Source organism: Eucyclogobius newberryi, unplaced genomic scaffold (assembly GCF_026437365.1).
Source record: "Eucyclogobius newberryi isolate DKJ021-1_F unplaced genomic scaffold, fEucNew1.0.hap1 SCAF_14, whole genome shotgun sequence".
NCBI classification, from domain to species: domain Eukaryota; kingdom Metazoa; phylum Chordata; class Actinopteri; order Gobiiformes; family Gobiidae; genus Eucyclogobius; species Eucyclogobius newberryi.
Window position 1 is genome coordinate 16,141,047 of NW_027315768.1, and position 18,337 is coordinate 16,159,383.

The 18,337-nt window shown below is 42.1% G+C and overlaps 1 protein-coding gene across 4 annotated transcripts; it reads right to left on the reverse strand.

The window, feature by feature from the left end:
• Positions 1 to 388: 388 nt before the first annotated feature.
• gsk3ba (glycogen synthase kinase 3 beta, genome duplicate a) lies at positions 389 to 17,687 on the reverse strand. Of its 4 annotated transcripts, none has more exons than XM_072444515.1 (11): positions 16,897 to 17,684; positions 12,198 to 12,391; positions 8,095 to 8,178; positions 5,171 to 5,281; positions 4,818 to 4,948; positions 4,583 to 4,689; positions 4,164 to 4,261; positions 3,970 to 4,065; positions 3,617 to 3,803; positions 3,077 to 3,175; positions 389 to 2,965 (listed from the first exon to the last, which is right to left on the reverse strand). In XM_072444515.1, exons 1-11 carry the CDS (start codon positions 16,982 to 16,984, stop codon positions 2,895 to 2,897), a joined length of 1,266 nt encoding a protein of 421 aa, XP_072300616.1. In that variant the 5' UTR covers positions 16,985 to 17,684; the 3' UTR covers positions 389 to 2,894. The 4 variants fall into 4 exon arrangements, with proteins under 4 accessions (XP_072300616.1, XP_072300615.1, XP_072300619.1 ...); XM_072444514.1 differs by having other exon boundaries at positions 3,958 to 4,065; XM_072444518.1 differs by lacking the exon at positions 3,077 to 3,175 and having other exon boundaries at positions 16,897 to 17,687.
• Between the last annotated feature and the right edge of the window lie 650 nt (positions 17,688 to 18,337).

Genomic DNA, 18,337 nt, shown 5'->3' on the forward strand with positions numbered 1-18,337 from the left:
AATTAAATTATATATAAATGTAAGCCAATTATTGTGAATAAAGGGTTGGTCCTCAATTTTAAATGATATGTGTGATTCATTGTTTATTTTAGAGCAGTTCATTACGGTGCACACACTGACTGAACCCTATTTTTTATATATATATATATATATTAAGAGCCAAAAACTTTGTATGCATTAAGCAATCTACTTGTTGCATATAGGCACGTTCCTTAATTCAAACTATTTCACATTAAACGTCATTACACCTGACCTTTTCAAACACATCATCCGTTTTTCATTTCTAAACAATATTTCACTTGAAGTGTGGCCAACACTGCCTGTAGTGGCCACACTTAACACAAATTAAGTATCTATAGTGTTGAAATTATGAAACTGACACAGTTAACTCATTTCCAGGCTATCCTACTCTTTATTTAATGCAAATTACAGTACCAGGGAACTATTCCTCAGAGCACGCAGAAGGAATATTTACAGAGGCGCACATTTAGCATACCTTCACAGAACAAAAGAAAAAGACAAAACAAAACGGAACTTTTTAAAAATTCAGTCACAGAGGCATTCAAGTAGTATTACTGTTATACAAGATGGTTGAATCTTTATGTTCTTCTTTTCTTTAACCGCAGATAAACCCAGTTAGCAGGTTACAGTTAAACATATGCTTCCATCTGTCTGGCATATGCTATCACCTTACGTTCTTGTATTTCTTCTTTTTGGTAACCATTGTGGCGATTATTAATATAGCTAAACATGATCAAAAGTTTTGGTGGAGGATAGCAACACGTGTCATGAATGCAAAAATTACAGCAAGCAGTTTTAATGAGAGAAAGGCTACATGACTCTGACCCCTTTAGGTGCTACTGAATCCCCCTGAATAAATGTGGACACAGGAACGAGTGACAAGGAACAGCAGAATACATTATTGCCTCGGAGGATGGCGATCACAACCATTTCATAGTTTGGCTTTGGTAACGTAACCTACACTGAGAAATACAGAACCTACTGTATATTTTATACAGTAAATGAGGCCTTTAAGACGCCCTGTTGCAATCTGGAAAAAACAACAGCCACTTAGCCACTTCATGCCCTGGACTTTACAGCAGGGCCAGGGTTTGTGCACGTGTCCAAGGTAAAATAAGACTTATCCTCAGGACAGCTTCCTTATTATTGTCTGTATATTACATTAATGTGCAATGGCAAAAACTGAAGGAGCTTATGGTGGAAAGGGGAGTATAAAGTCAGATGCAACAGTGCTTTGTCAAGGTGTTTTTGAAGAAGCAGGACGTTCAACAGCACCAAAGGGAGAGTCACAATACGAGTGGGGGACTTGGGGTGAACAAGGCGAAGGTGTATGAAAGCAAAGGCACTCCAAACTATAGTTACACTATACATGACTAGTTCTTGTTACAATAATACAGCGGTTCCTACTGTACTGTACAGGTAAATTGAACATATGGCTGGATAAAGCTCGTCATCATCTACAGTATCCATAAACATCGGTTCTACCCTGATTCTGTTTTTGAATCCTTTTTTTTTTTTTTCTTCTCATTCTCAACATTTGTCATCTTTGTTTTTGCTCATCAACAGTACATGGGTCTGCATATATACATACTTCCAAACACAACATGGAAAAAATAACATAAAAAACATACAAGTCAGACTTTTGGTGAGGAGCATTTATACTGTATGTACAAATTACGATGTTTTTGTAGTTTACAATGTAAATGAAAAGCGTAGACCGACTGTACCAGGTGGTTCTATGTGCGGCACGTGGAAGGAGAGAAAAGGAGGCTCGGTTAACGTTTCCGTCAGTGGTTAGAACACGCTAGGCTTGGTGTCACTCAGGCCAAAGACAGAATGGTTTCAAATGATGACATTTTTAAAAAGTGAAGACAACCAGAGAAAGAGGAGAGAAGAGCTGAGATAGAAACGCTTAAGAGTTGGTACACAGAGAAGACATAGAGCAGTGCCCTAAAACCATCTATAGCCTTACAAACAAACAAACAGAAAAATAGTGCTGGAATTTACTGCACTCCAGCCAAAGAAACACCATTTCATCTACTTCCATTGTCTTTACACAGCCACAAATATTGCCGCTGCTCTGCCAGATATGAGCTCACCATAAATGATTTCTGAACCATTGTAGTTAATATACATATATCTATATATACCTTTTATACATAAGGAAAAGTAATATATAAACTGTATGTATGCATGTTTTGTATGTATATAATATACAAGCACACAGGACCAGATACAAGTCACATCCATAGCAACGCCTGGGTAATAGAAAATATAATCAAATAAAAACGATGGCTAACCATTTAAAAACAATCCCAGGCAAAAACAACGAAAAGAAGTAACGTGTCCAAATGTGAGCCCTGCCTGCGTCTCTCAAACATCAGCTTGTCATGCATCCGGGTGGCGACTGTTGGGATGGGTGTGAAACGCGTGCCTCATGCCTTTGTCTGCAGAAACTGGAGGTGGAGAGTGAGTAGTCCTAACTGGATTCAGGCCATGCACTACAGGGGAAACCGAGGGGCCGGGGGTCTGGGGGGGCGGGGCAGGGGCAGAGGATGCATAAAAATTCAACACTGTAAGAGCGGGCCGAAGTTTTGGAGCTTTTTTTCCTATAGATTGTCCTCGTAAGAACATTAGCAGGCTAGCGTTGTGATTACATTACATCTCTGGCACGTGGTTTTCCACCGACAGTGCACAGAGACTGACGGGAGGATGAAGAGTCTGGATGAGGAAGAGGGGGTCGTTTGGTTTGTGGCTGTGGCACGGGGGGCTGTTGGCTAGCTGCTGACCCCGGAACTGTCTCAGCAAGGTTCGGCTACTGTCGCCCCCCTGGCCTGGGGCAAAGGAGAAGCCCGCGGCGCTGCACCCGAGGCTCAGGAGGTGGAGTTAGAGGCAGAGGCTGAGGCTGTGGTGGTGGCGGGTCCTCGCTCTGTGCTGCTACCATCTATGGGCACAAGAACACAGCGATAAACAGCAGACTATGGCAGTTCGCTAAATGGAGAAAATGAGCTGAATTCCCTTTCAAATAGCTCTCAATCTAAACAGAGCCAAGTACCTGTGGTAGCAGAGGCATTGGTGGGAGTGGAGGCTGCAGCCTGACTGCGGGCGTGAGCAGGGATGAGTATGGAGGCCAATGAGGGATTACTGGACAACTCTAAAAATGAACCATAAAAATATTCAGAAAAAAAGCCTATCCCTGTCATTGTTAGTTTAGGAAATAATAAATGCCCCACAAATGTAATTAGTTTAGTAGTATGTTGTGTTAATAAGGGCTACAGCAGAATGCAGTGCCTATATCCAACCTGACATAAACACATGGGATTTGAGATTGAGCAGGCCTTGTGTGAAGACCGAATTGCCAATAATTTACATAATAATAGCTTGTTAATCATTGAAAAGGTACATTAGATGGAAATGGCAAAAATAAAAGATAAAATGCAGTATTTTGATGGAGTAGAGAAATAAGAAATACATCGAAGATCACCACTGCCTTATCTGAAGAGAATAAGCACCTTCTCAACATCGTAATCCAAATGAAGGTGAATCGTGCGTGTGTGTGTGTGTGTGTGCGTGCGTGCGGTGTGACTGTCTGTACCTTGAGTGGTAAAATTGAAGAGGGACGGCTTCTCTCTCCCGTTGGGCAGTTTGACATTGGGGTCACGCAGCTCATCAAAGAAAGAGTGTGCACAGGCCTCTAGAGGAGTGAGGCGGGCTGTGGGCGTGTACTCCAGCAGACGCGAGCACAGGGCGATCGCCTCTGGAGGTGTGCGCGGCCGAAACACCTGAACACAACACAACGTGATTGTAGCAAAGGCTGAACTTGAAAGTATTATGATTCTCCTGTAAAAAAATAATAATATTAAAATGCACTTAAAGAGTTTACTCATGCGAATATTGTGAATTTAATTACTATTAAAGTATTAAAAGGGCTCATACTTTTTGACCCACCTTAGTCCAAGGATGTGCCTTGATTTGGGGGAACTTGAACTCAGTGTAGTTGGGGTTCATTTCACGGATCTGCTCTCGAGTCGGAGTACCCAGAACCTTCGGACACAAACAACAGACAACACATTAGCATATGTCAGAGTAAAACACAAAAGTGAGAGTGACTAAAACTTGATGATCAATTTCTTTAGATGTACCTTTATAATTTCAACCAACTGATCCACGCCACTGTCACCGGGAAAGATCGGTTGTCCTAGCAACAGCTCCGCCAGGACACAACCAGCTGACCAGACATCTGTGTTAAAGGAAATAGAAAACGTGTTAAATTAAAGGCCCTGCATTTGATTTGTTTACGTTTTCAAATGGTGAAAGACAGTTATAGAATTTAATAATTAATTTGAACAGTCGGCAGTGATCCAAACTCACTCTCATTTTTAACATCCTCATTTGTCACAGTGAAGCATTTCTAAGCAAATCACACAATGTCCCAAGAACACTGAGGGATGGGTCCAATGCAGAGAATGATTTCTACTACAGAGGGTTTCATAAAGCAAACCTAAACCTTTAACACAAGGGCTGATTTTAGCTGAGAGAAGCTGAGGCAGTGCGAGTTTACCTATGCTTGAAGTGTAGTCAGTGGCACCAAAGATGAGCTCTGGGGCCCGGTAGTAGCGAGAGCAGATGTAGGACACGTTGGGCTCTCCGCGGACCAGCTGCTTGGCACTGCACACAAAATAATACGGTTAAACTTGCTTCTTCGCTTTTCTCCGGCTGGTATTTTTGTAAAGTAACGTTTGAAAAATACAATAACAGCTATTATTAGTTACATGTTTCGAGTAAATGTGTCCCACCTGCCAAAGTCGCAGAGCTTGAGCACAGCAGTCTCTGGGTCGAGCAGCAGATTCTGGGGTTTGATGTCCCGATGGCAGATCCCAAACGAGTGTATGTAGGCCAAGCTCCTGAATAGCTGGTACATGTACAACTGCACGCACACACAGACACAGGTTAGGACAGCGCACACAAGGAGAGGCGGTTTTATTGGCGCACTGACGTATAAAAGAACATGTTTCCAATACAGAGCTTTTTATTAGCAGGTGTCTAATGGCTTACATCACGGTTTTCTTACTTCTGCAATTTATGTTACAGTGTGACACAGTGCGTTTCTGTTGAGATGTAGCAGAATGATGCAGAAAGAGAATCGCACCTTGACATAAACCATAGGAAGGGTCTGTTTGGCTCGGCTGTAGTGTCTGGCCACTCTGTACACCGTCTCGGGTACATAGTCTAGGACCAGATTCAAGTAGACTTCATCTTTCTGCAGATAAACAAAGACATATTGGTCAACAGTGGACGTGACTAAAATACTCACATAAAAGCTGCTCGTTAAAGCATTTTCAACTCCACTCTTTCCCATTTCCCCTCTTTGTTACAATCCTTCTTTGCTGTTGGAAAAAATCATTTTGAAAAGCACTCATGGCTTTTCCTCCAAGACAAACTGGGGATCTATTGTGCAGTTCTTCCCTTCAGGGCCGGATATTCTGGGACCTGCGTCATAGAGGCCCTGGGAGCCACAGACACTGACATCATTTACCCACTTCCTGGATGGGATCTGAACTTCGAAGTGGGTATATTCCTCGCTGGAGCACACTGACCCACAAACAACTTCTTCACAGATTTATTGATGGAGAGCAAGGAGCAAGTCTACGCTGAATGAGTCAATGGAGTACTTAAGAAAAATGACTAATCCCAAGACTAACAGTTAAAAGTCTATGCATCATTTTTATTTTAGATACACATACTTAAATTCTCTTAAAGTGCACTAATGGGGGGCACATGTGTTGAGCCCAGCCATCTGTGGTATTCTGCTCCATGACCAGTAGGAGGCGCTGTGTTTCCCTCTCGTCAGATATTAGACCCTTCGTGCACTTTATGTCTTTGCCATCACTGAACGCTCCTGTCTACGCCTTCATGTTTCCCCCATGGAGGCACCATCCCTTCTTCATTGATAACATAAGAGTACAGCGAGTGCGCCGCCTCCTGCTAGCACCAAAGTTATATTTAGCCTAGCAACAGTGATGACTCACTTCCTGCCTCACTACAAAGCCACTTCCTTGGCTTGTTCCCAGATAGTTACCCTGTCATATGATCGGCTCCTCGAGCATATCGAGCTATGAGTTTCTATGATGAGGCAGTACAATTAATATGCCGTCTGGTGCTCATTGGATGAAACAGCGTTCTAGTACTTGGGACTCTGGCTGTGATTGTTTTTGTTAATGGACTAAAAATAGATGTAAATCAGTCATTTAACGGCTCATTTACATAATCCAGAGGCAAAAATAAATCCTGCATGTTCAAGGCCACGGTCAAATTACAATTTTATGAGTTTTACGGGGCTGCACAATATATGGTTTCAAATCAGGATACAGGTCACAGTGCAGTTGATTGCCTGGAATTAAGGTTCTCTGTATATTCTGAACGGAAGATCTCAGTCTGGTCACCACCTCTTCCACTGCCTCAAGCCAAACTCAAAGTCGTGCCATCAGATAGTCTTTTCCATTGAGTCATGGGAAACAGAGGAGCTCCCCTTTCATCTATTTTGTACAACAAAATCAAACTTCTCTCACCTCAGATTACCAGTTATTTTTGCAGAAATATGCAATGTCTTTCAGTCCTTGAGATTTATTTCCTTTATTTTTTCCTTGTAAACATTTGTGTTTGTTTTGATGTGGATGTGTCTCTGATTAGCTAATCCACCTGTCGATCACACCCATTTGAACTTTGGGAGATGAAACGGGAGACCAGACTCACGTCTTCGAGTATGTATGTGCATGTATTCTTGGCTTTAAAACACATCCAGGTGCATTTACATTTGAGAAAAAAACTTTGAACAGCTAATCTACTGCACATTTCAGAACATGCTTCACAGAAAGACAGAATTATTAGTCATTTGCGGAGCACATTCTATTACATAAAACCTTTGATAATTAAAACTATTCAAAATTTAAAAAGTGCTATTATTGTGCAACCCAATCTAACAATAATTATTAGTTGGCAACATTGTTTTATTGAAACATCATTGTCATCTATTAAAAATAACTTATTAGTTCTCAATCACAGTCACAGCCAACATTTGTGCTCAGTGCAGATGAAAAAACAAGAGGCATTCATCAAGCAAGACCAGCGATATCGACAAATTCAAATATATTTAAGTACATTTGAATATTACTTGACGGTTGGTTCATGAAGCAAATACATGTGGTGGCGTCTGGGAGCAGAGGTCGGTCTTGTTTGGCATTAGTAAAACGTGTTTTTGACTGCCCACGCTGAGCCCCCTGGCCTGTTTGGACAGTATTATACAAGCTGTTCAAGGGTAAGATAAAAGGCTGCTGTGTGAGTGGAGAGTGGCAACAGCAGCAGTTACATAAGAAAATACCTGGACTCGGGCAGAGAGCAGTGTTGCTCATGTCTATGCTAAAGGTGGGAGATATGACAATATTGGGATTGGGAGACAATCTGGGGAGACTTTTATATTGTAACTCTGTGTAGTTCTGTTTAATGCAGCTCTATGCGGTGAGCCCAGAAGGGATCAGCTCAACAGGTGACCTACATGAACTTTTTGTCTATGGTAAATCTAGTGTCAACTCAAGTCTAACTGTCAGTGTCAGCATTTTAAAAAAGTGATCGGACTATATTGGTCAAAGAAAGAACTACTTACAGAGAGACTACAAAGAAGGAGAGTCGGTAGAGCAGAGGTGGAGAGAGGGACTGAGCATGTGCAAAGTAAAGCAGAGCCCAGACACGGGAGAGGTCGGGGTGTAGGAGGAGGACCGTCCTAACATTTTCCTTGTCTTTTAGAAGTAAGTAGCATTCCCAACTGCAGTAACGGTCCCACCAGAGCTATGCCAGGCACATGTGCTGCTCAATCTGACACAGAGACCTAAACCAGTTTGTCACAGACCACATCTAAAATGTTTAAATTAAATGTCCAAAGATGTAGAACAAAACAATACGGTTCATGATTCACGGTTTACATGTACCCATACTGCCTTGGGGAACTACATATAGTATTTTCACAATTTACAAGATTCCACAGAATGTATTTTACCTTGGGATGAGCAGCCTACTGACCTTGTCTCCACTGGAGTAGAAGAAGTAGCGCAGGCGAACTATGTTGCAGTGGTCCAACTTCCTCATGATCTGAAGTTCACGATTCTAAACACACAAGAACACAGGATAGAGTTTTATTACAGCAAAGGGACAAGTCTGGTGTGCTCACTCGCATGTACGTAGCACACGTCCTTCATGTCCTCCCCATGTCACCGTGGGTTCTCTCCGGGTTCTCTGGCTTCCTCCCACCGTACAAACACAAAACACATGCATGTGCTTGGTAAATTGGAAACTGTGAATTGGCCCTAGTGAATGAATGTGAGAGTGAATGTTTTTCTGTGTGTCTGTGTTAACCCTGTGACGAGCTGGCCCCTGTCCAAGGTGAACCCCGCCTAAGGCCCAAAGTCACTGGGATAGGCTCCAGTCACCTGAGACCTGGTAGAAAATGAATGAATAAATGTTTTGATTAATAATATTGTATACCCATGTAGTTTTGTAGCACCATACTTTTACTTCTTACCAGGGAAAAGATTGACAGAACATGTAAAATAAGAGAATGAAAACAAATGTGGAACCACATGTCGTCGATATGTTGACATGTGACCAGTGAATTTATGCTTACTGTCATTATACTAATTAAATGACCAGAAAGAAATCGTTGCACATGTGGACATTGACGTTAAAGAGCAGAGAGCAGTTTGACCATTACATAAATCAATCAAATCATTTTGTTCCCATCTCTCAGTTTCTCCATTTGTTACACAATGACAGAGCAGTATTTGAATTCAATGGCTATATTCAATGTATACAAATGAAAACCATCACACTTCCAGCACCAGGTGCCGTTCTACACCAGATGTAATCGGCCTCACAACTTCCACATTTTGTGTCTCATCCGTCTACAGAATATTATTGATCATTTTTTTCTGCTGTGGTTTTCACCTTGAAACTCTCCCATTGTTTTCTTTTTTGCCCAGTGTTTTCTTATGGTTGAGCCATGAACACTGGCCTTAACTGAGGCCAGTGAAACCTGCAGGTCTTTGGATGTCATTATGGATCCTTTAGTGACCTCCTGAATGAGGGATCGTTGCACACTTGGGAGAAAATTATGGTTTCTAATACACTGTCGAGAAGACTCTTTGAAATCTTTCCTCCTAATAAGGTTGTGTCTGCCTTTCTCTTTTCTGATAAACAGCTCCATGTCAGAAGATGTGCAACTAGCAAGAAACAATTTCAAGAAATCATCTCTAGTTTGTCACTAACATCAGCACTGATCAAATAACCATTGTTTGATGATTCCTGAAACATTATTAACATGTTCTGTGTTAATTATTGCCAATGTAACTCATTTATAGCATACGCAGCTATTTGTCTTCCAAGAGCCTCTAATGACAATGTTCTGTGTGAGCCAGATCAATCCTTACACAAGCTTCCATTATCCAAGAGGCTGATGTGTGATGTGGCAGCCCAATCCCACAATGTATGAGGAGTGTGTTGTGAGCCCACCACAGTATTGTCTGACACATTAATCAGCTGCAGAGCGATCACATGATCACTTGTGAAAATAAACCTGTCTACTCCGCTCCTCCTTTAACAGCTGAGACAAAAATACAAAGAAGGTAACGGATATGCAACTGTGCAGTGTTTTGATAGATCTGCATAAGAAGCTGCGGAACTGTGAATGTTCCTACCAAGTCTCTGAGTTCACAAAGAGGAAAAAGCGCATTTGGCAAGTTAGAATATACATTAACATACTAGTCACTAAAATATTTATATTTAAGGTTTGAACTAAACGTTCGCCATTTTCCCCCAATTGACAATTTTGGCGAAGGGTCATAATTTGACTTCCTGGTTGAAGATGTGCAGCAGATGTGAGGTAGGTAGACGTAATTGCACAACTTCAATCAAGCAACCAGAGTGTCAAAATGCATACAATTTACACAATAGTTATGAATGGACAAATAAAAATACCGTATTGTTTAAAAAAAAAAAAGAAAATACCATTGTATGTAAATTATCCCTGTATCTTGCATGAACTGTCGCTTATTGATGACATAGGCAGAGGAATTCTATTTTGAAACTCCGGGACGTAATTGATGTAAAACTATGATCAATATTTATGAATTAAGAAATAATTAAGAGAAAAACATGAGAACCTGCCGTATGCATTATAATAATTTCAGTTATTAGGATTTGTTTTCATAATTGCACTAGAAGCTGACCACCTGCTAACCATGCAAGGCGACTTAAGTGTGTGGCCACAAACTGTTTGACTTTAGGTGACAGATGGCCTGGCTGGTGAATGACCCCCCGACACCCCCCCCGACACCCACTCACACACACCGTTTAGCGACATCATTTATCTTGCAAATTTAGGGGGGAGAGACCAACACCTGCATTAAAAACAGGCTGAATGCAGAAAGGTTATAAACAGGCCACTGGGGAGCAGAGGAACTTTGTTAAACCAGCAAAAAAAAACATGTGTGCAACACTGCAAGCACATTTTCTTCAAAAGGATAGATTGTAATACTAGCACAACTAGTAGTGAAGCTATTATGCCCCAACCTGGAATTAAACCAGAGACCCTTTAGTTTGCGGATAAATTTATATCGAACCCACTAAAGATAATAATGACCTACTTTCAGTGACTAACAACAGGACATGTTTTTAAGTTTCAAACTGTAAATACAAATAAAAATAACCTCTTGGATTTGTTTCTTAGACTTGTTTCTTAGCGTTTCTTAGTCATGGACCTATATCCTGGATCAAACAGCTGTGCGGCTGGTCATCTCCAGTCCTTGGTGAGCGAGCGGTGAGTTAGCAGCACGAGCAGAACAGACAATCTGGCCCCAGTGACGGAGCAGAAGCCATCAGTCAAATCTATTCAAAGCATAAGGGGAGGGGCACAAGGGGCACCACCAGGCAGGAAATATGACATTAGTACGGCCTGGGCTGATCAAAGCAAATATTTAACATTGCTTTAATGTACTGAAGAAAAGCACGTGTCAGATCTCAGTGAATGTATATTCAGATATCCAAGTTCTAAAACAGCAGTCATCACAGTCAACTACCGAGGCAGTGGAGGACAATCCCGAAGCTATTTGTGTTTATATGTCTGAAGTACAAGTGGTCGTGGATAAATGCGCTGAACAGTCCTACACGGAAGTCCACACAAGCACGAGTGAACCGTGAGCCCACCACAGTGAAGCCCAAGAGTGGAGCTGAAGGAAAAGAGAGGAGGAGACCGGTAGTGCAGCAGCCTAATCCTTTCTGTTCATGCCTTTTTTTGTTCTTCTCAAAGGAAAGTTGATTTTCAAAGTCTCAAGCTCCTCCCCTGAGCGTTACCATGGTTATCACCTGTGACTAATAACCAAGTTACAAGTGCTAAGCTTAAACTTCTATTTGCCTATTTAGTTGTGGCCACTATTGTTTTATTTTCAACCTAATTTCAAACTAACCCCAATTACCTGTAACTGTAGGCAACTGTATAATGATAATATTTCTTATAACACATTTTTCTATTATATATTGCAGGTTTACATTGTAATAAAATGTCCTCATTAGGCCATTCAAGTAATAGGACCAATAAGCCTAAAAATCCAGTGAAAAACCTGAAAAAAACAATATAAATCTAAAAAGGTAGATCGATGGGCTTCGCTCAATCTAAAAGAAGCTCACGAGCCGAAAAAGATTGGGGACCACGGCTATAAAACATTTCCTTCAGCTGCTCTGAGCTCACTGTTCTTGTGAAAGACACTCATTATTTCTCAGATTGTCACCGTCTCAGGCCCATTAAATATAAAACAGCTAAATGTGCCAGAAAACAATGCCTTGTTTTAACCAAGGGTTTTTGTCTTTGAAAAACTACTTTAAAAAGCTAATTCTGAGCCATTGAAAGCATTTCCCAGTAAAAATGAAAAGGTCCAATAATATGAATTTCTTCTAGCATTAAAAAAACTAAATAAACATACAGCCAGCTAAACGTTGCAAATTGATGTTATATATTAATGCATTATTAAAATGTAACCAACTCTTAGTTCTGTGCATAAAAACACAGCTGCTTCACAATGTACAGTAAGTGTGGTGATGTGGATCAGAATATAAAAGTGAACACATGCATTCACCTTAAACCTCTTGTCCTGCAGGACTTTCTTGATGGCCACCATCTCTCCAGAGTCACACAGCTTGGCCTGGTAAACTACACCGAAGGAGCCGTTGCCGATGACTTTGGTGTCTGTGTAGCTCACTTCCTGTGGCCGATCAGGGCCTTGGCCGGGAGTCGCCACCACTGTTGTTACTTTACTGCCATCTTTATCTCCTGGAAAAGAAGACACGGCACATTTGTAAAACAAATAAGGATACCATCAACTTTTTTAAATTCAGTTATATTATTTTTACTGTCATAGGAAAACAAGTGCTAATGATTGACAATAGTAAAATCCAGGGTTATGGAAAATGAAAAGTCACACATTTTCTGAACTATAATCTCATTTAAAAGGATCACCGTGCACTTCAGTGTGTGTGGCAAAGTTCACATTAGCAGGCAGCTAAGTAAGTAAGCAAAAGTGAGTCGTGTGCCTTCAACATGTGCTGGCAACACACTGTGCCAAAATTAACTCCAAAATGTCCTTCTGCAACCCCCACCTTCATAACGAGAGGAATTTACTGTCAACTGTCATAGGTTCGAAAATGTCAGAAAAAAGTACAAAAATAAAGACAAAGGAGTGTCAGAATTGGTTACTGTTATAGAATAAAAGTCCAAGTTGGTCCACAGTCGGTTAAATTTGTCCATTTCCAAATTGAGTCCAAATGTTAGTTTTTCCATTTGTCTGTTCCCATGTCAGTCCAGTCCTCGATCATTGGTGGTGTTTGTGTCATCCATTTCTTTGCGATGGTCTTTTTCTGCCGCCAAATGTACATTCCAAAAATGGTATCCATTAATCATGTCCATGGCAGGAGTTTTGAGGCCCAAATACATAGTTCTAAAGTTACATTTAAAATGTCTAATCAATAAATTAAATATGTAACAGCGGGAGAATGAGGGGGATTGCGACCCCAGCTCTCCAGGATTCAGGTCTAGAAAGCAAGGCGATTCAGCAATGACAGAAATAGACTTTCTGAGAGCAGAGTGTGCGTAAAGAGAGAGACACTGCCTACATACAGTATTCCAGTACTCCAACGCCTCTGCGCTTCCTCAAACCGTGAGAAAATCATGCAAACACTACCACCACAACAACTACGACTTTTATCATTGACTAGCATCCCGCATTGAAGCTGAGAGATGACCCAGGAATTAGCCAGCCGTCTCAGATAAGAGCACTTTTCTACACTTTAACATGGACATCAAGGATGTAACAAACTTATTTCAAACACAGAAGAATACATTTTAAATCTTAGTACTTTGGAATATATGCAGAAATAATGATTGCTCTACATGCTCATTTTGGAAAAAGACATTGACAATTCAGTTTACCTCACCGTGAGAAAAATGTGGATATTGTTACAGTGAAGCACTAGTTGACCACTGCACTGAATGACTGAGTCACAGCAAATTTTAACCCAGTGCAACAAAAGCTTTGAGGTCATCAGACTGAATCACCACTGAACATGACCAGCGCCTTAGGCTTGAAAACATAGAAACAATTGAGACAATGTGTGCCAACAGTGAAAAAGTGGTACATCAAGGCCAATGCGTTCTCTGAGGAGGCAAGATATCACTTTAGTTTAAATTATAGAAATATTCAAAGTGATTAGTGCAATACGGTCATACCATCGGTTTGGGCGTAAAATCATTAGAAAGCCAAATTTGACTTTAAGAATCCTGAGCATTAGTTCAGCAAAATGATGTAAAGTACTTTTAATAGTCACTGACATAGTTAATAGAACGTTGTCAAATGGCTGATATCAGGATGCACCAGCACAGAGTGAGCAGTTGACAAGTACATGCGCTCATCAGAAGTGCAAAGTGCTCTCCCACTTGTGCAGAGTTGATGAGATAATTCACTGCATGACTGGAACAGCCAGTCACAAGAATGTCACAGCTGACAGAGGCAAACGTTTGTGAGTCTAAGGCTTTTTAAGACCTCTGCTCATACTTTAGAGACTTAAGTTTGTGTGGTAGAGCCTGTCACTGCATCACAAACTGATCATCTTATGTCCAGGATGTGCCTCCTGCTTTCAAATCCTGAGTGATTGATAGCTCTTGTCTTCCTCTAGTGTTTGGATTTTATGTGAAATCAAAGACTGTAATTACTTCATTTTGTTTCAACATAATGGAGAAAAAACGAGAGAGAGGAAGGGGTTGCAAAGAGGGGGAGAGGGAAAACTCTGGCTTTGAAATGCTAAACAAGACGCTCATTGTTCTTGGCCAGCTGCCTCATCTCTAAAAGCTAAATCTGAGGCTCATGTGGGTCTGTGAATGTATATAATAGGTAATATTTGTGTCCTGCGTAGGAGAGGTGAGGTGATTGGTCCAGGTTCATCACAGCAGCTTCAATTTGATGACAAAGTCAGTTACTAGAGAAAATTGCCAAGGCTCTTTTGCCTTTATTTGTTGCAGACTAAAAGGGCAAATCCGCCTCCAACAGTTAACTTTTACAGACACAATTTTCCGGACGGAACATCATTCTGAGACACAACGGTCTGATCACAAAAGCATCACATGCCTCCTACTCACAAGCTGCAGCAGATCACCTGAACAAAGCATGATTGAAGGAGAAAATTAAGACGCATCAGACAGGAATTCAAATAAAACCATACTAGCATTACTTTAATAAATCATTGTCTATCCTCATGGGTGAACAGTGTGGAACATTATTAGCCTGTGGTTGGCCACAAGAGTCACCATGGATTGAAAATGTACGTCACAGAAATAATGCAGTAAAAAAAAAAAAACCTCAGCATCACAAGTAATGATTTGTGTTGGAATTTGATGTTTCATCCAACAACCTGCCTTGTACGTTTTACTGTAATCACAGGAGGAGTAAAGTCAGTGGTTCTCAAACTTTCCAGACTTTTTAGTTCTGCAACCAACATTTTGCTAATAAATGAATCTGTCAAACATGATCTGATTAATTGAGTAGCCGTAACAAACCTAGATCAGGGGTGTCAACCATTCGGCCTGTGGGCCACATTCGGCCCCCCAGACCTTTTAATCCGGCCGGCAAAACATTTCGGATTTATATTTATACATTTTTGATAAATATGTAGCGTTTTTATTCCTAGACCTATGAGTCTCACATTACTTTGTAGCAGTCGCCACTCCCCTGTGCTGCTCAGTGCTGTTGTGCTGCTGGATCGTCGTGCCAAGAGCTGAGTTCCAACGCGCACTAAACAAGACTTGAGCAGGGAAAGAGAGGTGAGGTTTTGGGAAACACATGGAAGAAAGAAAGGAGGCAGTTTTGTGGATATTAGAGCGGTGCTAAAAGTGGCGCTAATGGCGCTAACAACAAGAAAACAAACTTCTATGATGATGCTCTGTGAGGAAAGCATCCAAACAACTGCAAAACCTGGACCGATCAGGAGGAACAGTCAAAAACACAAGTAATGAGGTGTAATAAAGTATTAACATGACAGAGCGAAGCCGCTGTGAGCTCTGACCGTGTCCACGCTAATGTGACTGAAGAGCTGGACACGGCGAATACAATCAACATGGACTCATTTGATTCACTACATGAATAATCTGTCACTAAGATAAGCTTTAACTGTCAAAATAGTTTGCTCATATTGAGCAGCAACAGCCAACGGGTCTGAGATAAACATTCCATATCAGAAACTATATCACAAGTCCATGTTCCTGCTGCATGAATATTTGCAGATTTGTGCAACAGTGCCCACAAATAACTATTACTAGGCTATATAAAACTACTTATTTATTTATTCATTACATTTCTAATTGGCTTTATTTTTTACGTTATGTTTGGCCCTCGACCCAACCTGCGCATTGGAATTCGGCCCAAAATGAGTTGACACCCCTGACCTAGATCAAGATGTCAATTTCATCACAATTCTGGCTTTTAAGAAGGTCACTTAAGGAATCTGAAGCTTCTGAGAATTAACTTAACTGTGATTGGTTAAATCTACCTGTGTGTCACTCAGAGCAGGACCAATAGAGATAAGAGTGAGAGTAAAAAAAAAGAGCAGACCAAGCTCAGAATCAGATCACGATAAAAAAAAAATATCACCTATTGTCCAGCCCTAGTGGCAATTTTGATTATTTGCCTTTGAGAAAGGACCATTTCTGTAGTTATTAAACTGTACACTAACTGGTCACAGTGGAAGACCTTCAGTCTTTTTCCTCTAACAGAAATCCTTGCCACTAGAGCAAGGCTGAGTGAATCCAGGGCTGAGCAGCTGTGAGCAGGTCCAGGCACACGCTGCTTCATGGAGGATGTCACAGCACAGACGTGTTTCTGCTCCGGGACGCACCGCTCTCTCGCTCCAGGACCACGTCAGTTTCGACAGAGTCAATGGGCGCACCTTCTTTCCCAGTTGCGTAATGGACCCCGGCCTCTCGCCGTACCCCGCAGCCCGGCCATGCCGCTGAAGCGGTGTAGCAATACTCTCGTGTGATCTGGCACGCGTTTAAATGGACGGCCATGAATCCTGCGTTAAGCTTGGGTTTAGTGCCATTGCTGCTTGGCCCAGCCCGGTGCGGCCTGCTGCTGCTGCACAGCCTGAAGACTATGGGCTGAGCCTGGTCAATCTCAGCATGTGACACAGATGATGTTTGACCCGTTCTCAGCTCAGAGGACTGGAGACGTCCAGCAGGACATGTGGCCACAGTGGGCCTGCACAGAAACACTGGATTACATGGTTACTTACTGCTGACTTTCATGCTGCCGAAAGCCGAGGGCTGCGGCACTGGTTTGCAGCTCTCTGCGAAGGATGTGGTCCTGGGCCGACCCGACATGATCCAATCCCGTTGACACGCTCGTCTGGCAGACTATGACTTGCTAAAAGGCTGGGCAGGTCTTTTCCAAACCTTCTCATGCAAAAAGGATGGCTGTGGATGAAAGTAGCTGTAATGCAGAAAGCCTGCCTCTATCCCACCGTCCTACTGTCGCCCTATAAAACGTTTCCCCACCGACACTAAGTCAGAGCATCGTTTATACTTCAGTATTCCCAGTTTGCGCTCAGCAGGCCTTTGGATACACGTCTCCGACTAAAATAGTCATGAATCTGGCCTCTCCCTGAAGCCCCCAGACCAGTCACTATTCTCCTCAGTTTGGGCTGTGATTTACAAAAATGAAGGAAGAACCCTTAGAAAAAAATAGTCAACGTGCACTCCCAAAGGCGAACGCGGGCCGTTGCTCGGCGCTTTGAGCCACATGCAGCTCCTCTTCATATCCCGATATGGAGGCTCGCTGATCCGACGGCCATGGCGGCTCGCACTAGTCACAGCGTCCAACGGAAAATCTGCAGCTGCTACGGTTTTCAACAACGACTCTCTGTGACTCCGACCTGTGGCTTTCTTCTGCCGCAAAACACACCGGCTAACATAGGCACAGCTAGCTCTTTCAGAAAATCAGGTCGGTGTTTTAGCAAAGAGTGGGACGGTACTGGATTTCTTTTTTTATTCCTTCCCCATAGACTTCGGGCTCGATGTCTTTGTCGCTACGTTCGTCAGTTACGCTGTTTACGTAAAGTGGTAGTGGGAGAGGCGCATTTGGACGGATAAAGTTCACGCTGCTTACGTAAACTAGAACTGCGAATCCGCTCGTCCATCGTAGCCAATCAAATTGTGTATCCTTTAAAAATGGGCGTCGTCCTGATATTGGTGGCCAATGAGAGCGTCGCTTCTCAACACCACATGGCATAATTTTCCAGTCTCCGCCCATGCTCACTTCAATGGCTCTTTCCGTGCAGCTGCAGGGCAATGGGCGGGTTCGACTCTGGGATTGATTACTTTGTCAGCCAATAGAAATCTGAGATCCCACCGTCAGTTCAAATGGCTCCAGCTGCTGTCGCTGTGCTCCAGTGGACAAGCAGCACTGTTGCTGGTTAAACCCTCCTGGAGCCAGTTCATGGATGTAAGCTCCTCACACACGTCTGGCACGAGTTAATACAGCATGATTACATAGCACAGCCCTTGTAGGCCTGTTTCACATTGATAGTTTTCACTAGTTAAAATCCATAGTAGCTACTGTGATAACTTATTTTTGCTGTATAGGCAATTATAATGCACATTGCCGCAATCCATGTCAATCATGTTAGCTTATTTCCTATAAGTTATCTGTCCTTCGTCTGTATCTACCTGCGTTGC